The sequence below is a fragment of the Salvelinus alpinus genome, chromosome 15 (assembly GCF_045679555.1).
Source record: "Salvelinus alpinus chromosome 15, SLU_Salpinus.1, whole genome shotgun sequence".
In the NCBI taxonomy this organism is placed as follows: domain Eukaryota; kingdom Metazoa; phylum Chordata; class Actinopteri; order Salmoniformes; family Salmonidae; genus Salvelinus; species Salvelinus alpinus.
The window spans coordinates 1352008-1363465 of record NC_092100.1 but is presented as its reverse complement, the minus strand read 5'-3'; the positions used below and the strand labels follow the sequence as shown (position 1 = coordinate 1363465).

At 46.6% G+C, this 11458-nt stretch overlaps 1 protein-coding gene across 2 annotated transcripts in view; it reads right to left on the bottom strand.

Moving 5' to 3' along the window:
• Positions 1–398: 398 nt before the first annotated feature.
• LOC139539365 (phosphatidylinositol-specific phospholipase C, X domain containing 1) overlaps positions 399–11458 on the bottom strand; it is a 31002-nt gene continuing 19942 nt past the window's right edge. The window contains exons 5-6 of one of the 2 annotated variants that reach the window (XM_071342181.1): positions 6306–6486; positions 399–2899 (exon numbers count right to left, since the gene is read on the bottom strand). In XM_071342181.1, the coding sequence (XP_071198282.1) occupies positions 2631–2899; positions 6306–6486 (450 nt within the window). In that variant the 3' untranslated portion in view covers positions 399–2630. The remainder of the gene's footprint in view (positions 2900–6305; positions 6487–11458) is intronic. The other variant, XM_071342180.1, reaches the window with a different exon arrangement.

Here is an 11458-nt window from a genome sequence, read left to right as displayed (position 1 = left end):
GGGTTAGAGGAGGGTTGGAGGAGGGTTGGAGGAGGGTTGGAGTTAGAGGAGGGTTAGAGGAGGGTTAGAGAGTTAGAGGAGGGTTAGAGGAGGGTTAGAGAGTTAGAGGAGGGTTAGAGGGTTAGAGGAGGGTTAGAGAGTTAGAGGGTTAGAGGAGGTTTAGAGGAGAGTTAGAGGAGGGTTAGAGGAGGGTTAGAGGAGGGTTAGAGGAGGGTTGGAGGGGGGTTAGAGGAGGGTTAGAGAGTTAGAGGAGGGTTAGAGAGGGGTTAGAGGAGAGTTAGAGGAGGGTTAGAGAGTTATAGGAGGGTTAGAGGAGGGTTAGAGGAGGGTTAGAGAGTTAGAGGAGGGTTAGAGGAGGGTTAGAGAGTTAGAGGAGGGTTAGAGGGGGGGAGGGTTAGAGGAGGGTTAGAGGAGGGTTAGAGGAGAGTTAGAGGAGGGTTAGAGAGTTATAGGAGGGTTAGAGAGTTAGAGGGGGGTTAGAGGAGGGTTAGAGGAGGGTTAGAGAGTTAGAGGAGGGTTAGAGGAGGGTTAGAGAGTTAGAGGAGGGTTAGAGGGGGGTTAGAGGAGGGTTAGAGGAGAGTTAGAGGGGGGTTAGAGGAGGGTTAGAGGAGAGTTAGAGGGGGGTTGGAAGGGGGTTAGAGGAGGGTTAGAGAGTTAGAGGAGGGTTAGAGGAGGGTTAGAGAGTTAGGAGGGTTAGAGGAGGTTTAGAGGAGAGTTAGAGGAGGGTTAGAGAGTTAGAGGAGGGTTGGAGGGGGGTTAGAGAGTTAGAGGAGGGTTAGAGGGGGGTTAGAGGAGGGTTAGAGGAGAGTTAGAGGGGGGTTAGAGGAGGGTTAGAGGAGAGTTAGAGGAGGGTTAGAGAGTTAGAGGAGGGTTGGAGGGGGGTTAGAGAGTTAGAGGAGGGTTAGAGGGGGGTTAGAGGAGGGTTAGAGGAGAGTTAGAGGGGGGTTAGAGGAGGGTTAGAGGAGAGTTAGAGGGGGGTTGGAAGGGGGTTAGAGGAGGGTTAGAGAGTTAGAGGAGGGTTGGAGGGGGGTTAGAGGAGGGTTAGGTCTAGAGGGTTAGAGAGTAAAGGTTAATTGGTTAGGGTTAGGGCTAGTAAACAAGATAACAAAAGTCCAAAGTAAACAGATAAATAAATCAGTGCAGGTCAGGAAAAAAATAACAGCTCAACACAGGAAGAGAAGAGAGGAGAACAGCTCAACACAGGAAGAGAAGAGAGGAGAACAGCTCAACACAGGAAGAGAAGAGAGGAGAACAGCTCAACACAGGAAGAGAAGAGAGGAGAACAGCTCAACACAGGAAGAGAAGAGAGGAGAACAGCTCAACACAGGAAGAGAAGAGAGGAGAACAGCTCAACACAGGAAGAGATGAGAACAGCTCAACAGGCAAACATTTCACTGTCGGCAATATAATTGTGCAAATATGTTCTATCAGAATCCAAGTTTTTTTTTTTACAAGCAAAGTTCTATTACATCTCGCTGCAGTCCCATCCTCTCCTACAGCGTAGTTAAAACATGATCACGCTGCAGTCCCATCCTCTCCTACAGCGTAGTTAAAACATGATCACGCTGCAGTCCCATCCTCTCCTACAGCGTAGTTAAAACATGACCACGCTGCAGTCCCATCCTTTCCTACAGCGTAGTTAAAACATGATCACGCTGCAGTCCCATCCTCTCCTACAGCGTAGTTAAAACATGATCACGCTGCAGTCCCATCCTCTCCTACAGCGTAGTTAAAACATGATCACGCTGCAGTCCCATCCTCTCCTACAGCGTAGTTAAAACATGATCACGCTGCAGTCCCATCCTCTCCTACAGCGTAGTTAAAACATGACCACGCTGCAGTCCCATCCTCTCCTACAGCGTAGTTAAAACATGATCACGCTGCAGTCCCATCCTCTCCTACAGCGTAGTTAAAACATGATCACGCTGCAGTCCCATCCTCTCCTACAGCGTAGTTAAAACATGATCACGCTGCAGTCCCATCCTCTCCTACAGCGTAGTTAAAACATGACCACGCTGCAGTCCCATCCTCTCCTACAGCGTAGTTAAAACATGATCACGCTGCAGTCCCATCCTCTCCTACAGCGTAGTTAAAACATGATCACGCTGCAGTCCCATCCTCTCCTACAGCGTAGTTAAAACATGATCACGCTGCAGTCCCATCCTCTCCTACAGCGTAGTTAAAACATGATCACGCTGCAGTCCCATCCTCTCCTACAGCGTAGTTAAAACATGATCACGCTGCAGTCCCATCCTCTCCTACAGCGTAGTTAAAACATGATCACGCTGCAGTCCCATCCTCTCCTACAGCGTAGTTAAAACATGATCACGCTGCAGTCCCATCCTCTCCTATAGCGTAGTTAAAACATGATCACGCTGCAGTCCCATCCTCTTCTACAGCGTAGTTAAAACATGATCACGCTGCAGTCCCATCCTCTCCTATAGCGTAGTTAAAACATGATATTCTGTGCAATAAGATGTGTCAGATAATGCATTCCAAATGGCACCCTATTACCTACACAGTACACTACTTCAGACCAGGGCCCTATTCCCTACACAGTACACTACTTTTGACCAGAGGCCTATGGGCTACAGAGGGAATATGGTGTCATTTGGGACACAGCAGATGGGTCAGTTTCCTCCGCTAACATCACAGGGACCAGTGCAGTGGACTAAATGTTGATTCAGTGCGATGACGGTGGGTACGAAGTGGCTCTCTGAGACAAAGTCCCCAGCTATGATGTTGAGGGAGCGGGAGTCGGAGCCAGGGCTCTGGCCCCTGACCCAGGAGAGCAGGGCAGGGGAGGTAGACATCACCAAGTCCTTCAGAGACTCAGTGGGGTGAGAACAGATGTACTTCAGATCCTCTGTCAGGTTGATGCCCGTCACAAAGAACCCTCCTGACAACAGAAACACTCATTACAACTCCTCCCACACACGTTACTCATGGAACATATTGGGTCAAAACAATATGTCGTAGACAGTGTTAGATTAACCCTCTGCACAGTATTACAGATAAACGCTCTTATGAAGTGATTCGAGTGTAACTGTTCAGTACGGGGGAAATCCCACGCGAGTTAAGCGAGCCTAAATGGAACTTAATTCCCTATTCTGATTTTGAACGTTAGCATGAGAATAGCATGATATTTCTCCAGTTATTTTCTCTGGTGGAAAGGTGCGTCTAGATACTCAGTATTCTGACGACTAAATTGCAACACCTTTACGCCAGAAGAAAACCTGAATAAGGTTTGGCGAACCAACGGGTTCCAAGTGGAAAAAGCTACAAGGTCAGTGTTTGATGCTGAAACAAACTAATATCCATATATTTACATTGCTTTCTTTCATTGATCCCTAATATTCTGACCCTGCTCTCGCAATATATATATAACTAGGCAAGTCAAAACACTACATAAGAGACCTAAGACAACAACACAAAACATGCTACAAACATTATTGGGCACAGACAACAGCACAAAGGGCAAGAAGGTAGAGACAACAATACATCACACAAAGCAGCCACAACTGTCAGTAAGAGTGTCCATGAGTCTTTGAATGAAGAGATGGAGATAAAACTGTCCAGTTTGAGTGTTTGTTGCAGCTCGTTCCAGTCGCCAGCTGCAGAGAACTGAAAAGAGGAGCGACCCAGGGATGTGTGTGCTTTGGGGATCTTTAACAGAATGTGACTGGCAGAACGGGTGTTGTATGTGGAGGATGAGGCTGCAGTAGATATCTCAGATAGGGGGGGTGTTGTATCTGTAGGATGAGGGCTGCAGTAGATATCTCAGATAGGGGGGGGGGTGAGCGGGTGTTGTATCTGGAGGATGAGGGCTGCAGTAGATATCTCAGATAGGGGGGGTGTTGTATCTGGAGGATGAGGCTGCAGTAGATATCTCAGATAGGGGGGGTGTTGTATCTGTAGGATGAGGGCTGCAGTAGATATCTCAGATAGGGGGGGGGTGAGCGGGTGTTGTATCTGGAGGATGAGGGCTGCAGTAGATATCTCAGATAGGGGGGGTGTTGTATCTGGAGGATGAGGCTGCAGTAGATATCTCAGATAGGGGGGGTGTTGTATCTGGAGGATGAGGCTGCAGTAGATATCTCAGATAGGGGGGGTGTTGTATCTGGAGGATGAGGCTGCAGTAGATATCTCAGATAGGGGGGGGGTGAGCGGGTGTTGTATCTGGAGGATGAGGGCTGCAGTAGATATCTCAGATAGGGGGGGTGTTGTATCTGGAGGATGAGGCTGCAGTAGATATCTCAGATAGGGGGGAGTGTATAGATGTGTTCTAGTGAGTCTGTCGACAAAATGATAACTGAACGGTACGGACCTCCAGAGTGGCGCAGTGGTCTAAGGCACTAGCCGGGGGGGCTTTACTTGGCTCATCGCTCTCTAGCGACTCCTTGTGGCGGGCCGGGCGCCTGCAGGCTGACTTCGGTCATCAGTTGAACGGTGTTTCCTCTGACACATTGGTGCAGCTGGCTTCCGGGTTAAGCGGGCGGGTGTTAAGAAGCGTGGTTTGGCGGGTCATGTTTTGGAGGACGCTCGACCTTCGCCTCTCCTGAGAACGTTGGGGAGTTGCAGCGATGAGACAAGATCGTAAATCACGAAGTTGGGGAGAAAAAGGGTGTAACAAAAGGGATGGCTTAAGATAGATTACGATCTTGTACTAAAAACCCTATTGAAAATGGGAGGGGTTTCAGTGGTTGAATTACATTTATTCAGAGCGTGTAAGGCAGCCATAAGGTAACGTAAGGTAAGGTAGCCATAAGGTAACGTAAGGCAGCCATAAGGTAACGTAAGGTAAGTCTGAATACCAAATAGTGCGTAGGAAAGGCAAGGTGTGCGTAGGTGCGTAGGAAGGGCAAGGTGTGCGTAGGAAAGGCGTGCGTAGGAAAGGCAAGGCGTGCGTAGGAAAGGCATAGGAAAGGCAAGGTGTGCATAGGAAAGGCGTGTGTAGGAAAGGCATAGGAAAGGCAAGGTGTGCATAGGAAAGGCAAGGCGTGTGTAGGAAAGGCATAGGAAAGGCAAGGCGTGCGTAGGAAAGGCAAGGCGTGCGTAGGAAAGGCAAGGCGTGCGTAGGAAAGGCAAGGCGTGCGTAGGAAAGGCAAGGCGTGCGTAGGAAAGGCAAGGCGTGCGTAGGAAAGGCAAGGCGTGCGTAGGAATGGCAAGGCGTGCGTAGGAATGGCAAGGCGTGCGTAGGAATTGCAAGGCGTGCGTAGGAAAGGCATAGGAAAGGCAAGGCGTGCGTAGGAAAGGCAAGGCGTGCGTAGGAAAGGCAAGGCGTGCGTAGGAAAGGCAAGGCGTGCGTAGGAAAGGCAAGGCGTGCGTAGGAAAGGCAAGGCGTGCGTAGGAATGGCAAGGCGTGCGTAGGAAAGGCATAGGAAAGGCAAGGCGTGCGTAGGAAAGGCAAGGCGTGCATAGGAAAGGCATAGGAAAGGCAAGGCGTGCGTAGGAAAGGCAAGGCGTGCATAGGAAAGGCATAGGAAAGGCAAGGCGTGCGTAGGAAAGGCAAGGCGTGCGTAGGAAAGGCAAGGCGTGTGTAGGAAAGGCAAGGCGTGCGTAGGAAAGGCAAGGCGTGCGTAGGAAAGGCAAGGCGTGCGTAGGAAAGGCAAGGCGTGCGTAGGAAAGGCAAGGCGTGCGTAGGAAAGGCAAGGTGTGCGTAGGAAAGGCAAGGCGTGCGTAGGAATGGCAAGGCGTGCGTAGGAATGGCAAGGCGTGCGTAGGAAAGGCGTAGGAAAGGCAAGGCGTGCGTAGGAAAGGCAAGGCATGCATAGGAAGGCAAGGCGTGCGTAGGAAGGCAAGGCGTGCGTAGGAAGGCAAGGCGTGCGTAGGAAGGCAAGGCGTGCGTAGGAAGGCAAGGCGTGCGTGCGTAGGAAAGGAAAGGCGTGCGTAGGAAGGAAAGGCGTGCGTAGGAAAGGCAAGGCGTGCGTAGGAAGGAAAGGCGTGCGTAGGAAAGGCAAGGCGTGCGTAGGAAAGGCAAGGCGTGCGTAGGAAAGGCAAGGCGTGCGTAGGAAAGGCAAGGCGTGCGTAGGAATGGAAAGGCGTGCGTAGGAAGGAAAGGCGTGCGTAGGAAGGCAAGGCGTGCGTAGGAAGGCAAGACGTGCGTAGGAAGGCAAGACGTGCGTAGGAAAGGAAAGGCGTGCGTAGGAAAGGCACGGCGTGCGTAGGAAAGGCGTACATTATCGAAGTCTGCATTGGCCCCTATAAGTGCACAGCAGCACTTCTATTTCTAAATGATTGGCAATGTTAGATAATCCTTACTCGGCACAATTTTTCCGAGCAATATGTGGCCATCTGCAGGTTACCTGGGCGGCCATGTTGTTTCCTGTGTTCGAACTCCTCGATCAGAGCCTCGGCTTTACACTTGTTGGCCCACCAGTAGGGGATGTGAGGCCAAAGGTCGCTGTAGAGGCTGACCATGCTGTGCTCATAGGAGACAATCACCTGGTAACCCAGCGTCCACAGGTTCCTCAGCGTCACCACTTCCTGGAATACAGAGGATCATGGGAATGTTGGGATCAGGGAATGGAATCATGGGAAAGTATGGCTCATGCCATGCTAGAAAACATTGTGGTAACACTATATATTTACATTTTTTTTTTACAATTTTTGTAATTATTTTTATAATTCAACATCATACACATACAAATGACAACATACAGACGCACACAAAAATCCACAACATCACCCCAGACCCACCTGCTCACATCCCCATCTCTAGATCAACTACATCACACCTGACCACACCCCACCTCCAGCGCCGCATCACTCTCCGCCACATGGGGTCACACTGCACCATTTTGTTTCTCTCCGTCACCCACGCACTTTCAACATTTAGATAATAAAGCATTTGAGGAGGCTTGCAAGTCGAAGAACACCATCCCAACCGCGAAGCACGGGGGTGGCAGCATCATGTTGTGGGGGTGCTTTGCTGCAGGAGGGACTGGTGCACTTCACAAAATAGATGGCATCATGAGGTAGGAAAATTATGTTGATATATTGAAGCAACATCTTAAGACATCAGTCAGGAAGTTAAAGCTTGGTTGCATATGGGTCTTCCAAATGGACAATGACCCCAAGCATACTTCCAAAGTTGTGGCAAAATGGCTTAAGAACAACAAAGTCAAGGTATTGGAGTGGCCATCACAAAGCCCTGACCTCAATCCTATAGAAAATGTGTGGGCAGAACTGAAAAAGTGTGTGCGAGCAAGGAGGCCTACAAACCTGACTCAGTTACACCAGCTCTGTCAGGAGGAATGGACCAAAATTCACCCAACTTATTGTGGGAAGCTTGTGGAAGGCTACCCGAAACGTTTGACCCAAGTTAAACAATTTAAAGGCAATGCTACCAAATACTAATTGAGTGTATGTAAACTGTGATGAATGTGATGAAAGCAATAAAAGCTGAATTAATCATTCTCTACTATTATTCTGACATTTCACATTCTTAAAACAAAGTGGTGATCCTAACAGACCTAAGACAGGGAATTTTTACTAGGATTAAATGTCAGGAATTGTGAAAAACGGAGTTTAAATGTATTTGGCTAAGGGTTATGTAAACTTCCGACTTCAACTGTATGTACGATAAGTCCACTCTCTTTCTCTCCCGCTCTTTCTTTCCCCATTCTTTCCCCATCCCCTTTCTATTGTGTAACAACATATCGGGTTAGTCCACTAGGGACTTTTCATTACATTATGTTATTAATCAATACAACCAATGCCGTGTTTATGTAATTCTGTGTGATTATTTAGTTAGTTAGTAAATTTTATTTATTTATTTATTTTTTATTTAACCTTTATTTAACCAGGTAGGCAAATTGAGAACACGTTCTCATTTACAATTGCGACCTGGCCAAGATAAAGCAAAGCAGTTCGACACATACAACAACACATAGTTACACATGGAGTAAAACAAACATATAGTCAATGATACAGTGAAAAAAAATAAGTCTATATACAATGTGAGCAAGTGAGGTGAGATAAGGGAGGTGAAGGCAAACAAATATATGTATAAATAAATAAAAATATAAAAAGGCCATGGTGGCGAAGTAAATACAACACAGCAAGTAAAATAAAAAATAAAAACACTGGAATGGTTGGTTTGCAGTGGAAGAAAGCGCAAAGTAGAGACAGAAATAATGGGGTGCAAAGGAGCAAAATAAATTAATAAATAAATACAGTAGGTAAAGAGGTAGTTGTTTGGGCTAAATTATAGATGGGCTATGTACAGGTGCAGTAATCTATGAGCTGCTCTGACAGCTGGTGCTTAAAGCTAGTGAGGGAGATAAGTGTTTCAAGTTTCAGAGATTTTTGTAGTTTGTTCCAGTCATTGGCAGCAGAGAACTGGAAGGAGAGGCGGCCAAAGGAAGAATTGGTTTTGGGGGTGACCAGAGAGATAAACCTGCTGGAGCGCGTGCTACAGGTAGGTGTTGCTATGGTGACCAGCGAGCTGAGATAAGGGGGGACTTTACCTAGCAGGGTCTTGTAGATGACCTGGAACCAGTGGGTTTGGCGACGAGTATGAAGCGAGGGCCAGCCAACGAGAGTGTACAGGTCGCAGTGGTGGGTAGTATATGGGGCTTTGGTGACAAAACGGATGGCACTGTGATAGACTGCATCCAATTTATTGAGTAGGGTTTTGGAGGCTATTTTGTAAATGACATCACCGAAGTCGAGGATTGGTAGGATGGTCAGTTTTACAAGGGTATGTTTGGCAGCATGAGTGAAGGATGCTTTGTTGCGGAATAGGAAGCCAATTCTAGATTTAACTTTGGATTGGAGATGTTTGATGTGAGTCTGGAAGGAGAGTTTACAGTCTAACCAGACACCTAGGTATTTGTAGTTGTCCACATATTCTAAGTCAGAGCCGTCCAGAGTAGTGATGTTGGACAGGCGGGCAGGTGCAGGCAGCGATCGGTTGAAGAGCATGCATTTAGTTTTACTTGTATTTAAGAGCAATTGGAGGCCACGGAAGGAGAGTTGTATGGCATTGAAGCTCGCCTGGAGGGTTGTTAACACGGTGTCAAAAGAAGGGCCAGAAGTATACAGAATAGTGTCGTCTGCGTAGAGGTGGATCAGAGAATCACCAGCAGCAAGAGCGACATCATTGATGTACACAGAGAAGAGAGTCGGTCCAAGAATTGAACCCTGTGGCACCCCCATGGAGACTGCCAGAGGCCCGGACAACAGACCCTCCGATTTGACACACTGAACTCGATCAGAGAAATAGTTGGTGAACCAGGCGAGGCAATCATTAGAGAAACCAAGGCTGTCGAGTCTGCCGATGAGGATGTAGTGATTGACAGAGTCAAAAGCCTTGGCCAGGTCAATGAATACGGCTGCACAGTATTGTTTCCTATCGATGGCGGTTAAGATATCGTTTATGACCTTGAGCGTGGCTGAGGTGCACCCATGACCAGCTCTGAAACCAGATTGCATAGCGGAGAAGGTATGGTGGGATTCGAAATGGTCGGTAATCTGTTTAAAAAAATAAATAATTAAGCCAATTTGTGTATCGCTGATTCATCACTAAGGTTCGGGTTTGTGCTGATATCCAAGGATTATGCGAATGAGACTGATGAGGTAATAATTAATAGTTGACTGTTATTGATGTAAGAAATATCTGTATATCTTTAGAGTTTGAGTCGGGAGATAGGCACTCTTTAAACAACTTTTCCGGTGGTGCCCCAAGTTCCTAATGAGTTAATTGTTACATGATTAATTAAATGGAGTAGGTAATTATTCATCACATTAATGATAAAACATCACAACACCTGGTACCCCTGCACATCAACTTGGTACTGGTACCCTGTGTATAGCCAAGTTATTACCTGGTAGCCTGTGTATATAGCCATGTTATTAGTCTGCTAAATGACTTAAATGTAATGTAAATGTAATGTTATTACCTGGTACCCTGTGTGTATAGCCATGTTATTACCTGGTACCCTGTGTGTATAGCCATGTTATTACCTGGTACCCTGTGTGTATAGCCATGTTATTACCTGGTACCCTGTGTATATAGCCAAGTTATTACCTGGTACCCTGTGTATATAGCCAAGTTATTACCTGGTACCCTGTGTATATAGCCAAGTTATTACCTGGTACCCTGTGTATATAGCCATGTTATTACCTGGTAGCCTGTGTATATAGCCATGTTATTACCTGGTAGCCTGTGTATATAGCCAAGTTATTACCTGGTAGCCTGTGTATATAGCCAAGTTATTACCTGGTAGCCTGTGTATATAGCCAAGTTATTACCTGGTAGCCTGTGTATATAGCCAAGTTATTACCTGGTACCCTGTGTGTATAGCCATGTTATTACCTGGTACCCTGTGTGTATAGCCATGTTATTACCTGGTACCCTGTGTATATAGCCAAGTTATTACCTGGTACCCTGTGTATATAGCCAAGTTATTACCTGGTAACCTGTGTATATAGCCAAGTTATTACCTGGTACCCTGTGTATATAGCCATGTTATTACCTGGTAGCCTGTGTATATAGCCATGTTATTACCTGGTAGCCTGTGTATATAGCCAAGTTATTACCTGGTAGCCTGTGTATATAGCCAAGTTATTACCTGGTAGCCTGTGTATATAGCCAAGTTATTACCTGGTAGCCTGTGTATATAGCCAAGTTATTACCTGGTAGCCTGTGTATATAGCCATGTTATTACCTGGTAGCCTGTGTATATAGCCATGTTATTACCTGGTAGCCTGTGTATATAGCCATGTTATTACCTGGTAGCCTGTGTATATAGCCATGTTATTACCTGGTAGCCTGTGTATATAGCCATGTTATTACCTGGTAGCCTGTGTATATAGCCAAGTTATTACCTGGTAGCCTGTGTATATAGCCATGTTATTACCTGGTAGCCTGTGTATATAGCCATGTTATTACCTGGTAGCCTGTGTATATAGCCATGTTATTACCGTGGTAGCCTGTGTATATAGCCATGTTATTACCTGGTAGCCTGTGTATATAGCCATGTTATTACGTGGTAGCCTGTGTATATAGCCATGTTATTACCTGGTAGCCTGTGTATATAGCCATGTTATTACCTGGTAGCCTGTGTATATAGCCATGTTATTACCTGGTAGCCTGTGTATATAGCCATGTTATTACCTGGTAGCCTGTGTATATAGCCATGTTATTACCTGGTAGCCTGTGTATATAGCCATGTTATTACCTGGTAGCCTGTGTATATAGCCATGTTATTACCTGGTAGCCTGTGTATATAGCCATGTTATTACCTGGTAGCCTGTGTATATAGCCATGTTATTACCTGGTAGCCTGTGTATATAGCCATGTTATTACCTGGTAGCCTGTGTATATAGCCATGTTATTACCTGGTAGCCTGTGTATATAGCCATGTTATTACCTGGTAGCCTGTGTATATAGCCATGTTATTACCTGGTAGCCTGTGTATATAGCCATGTTATTACCTGGTAGCCTGTGTAT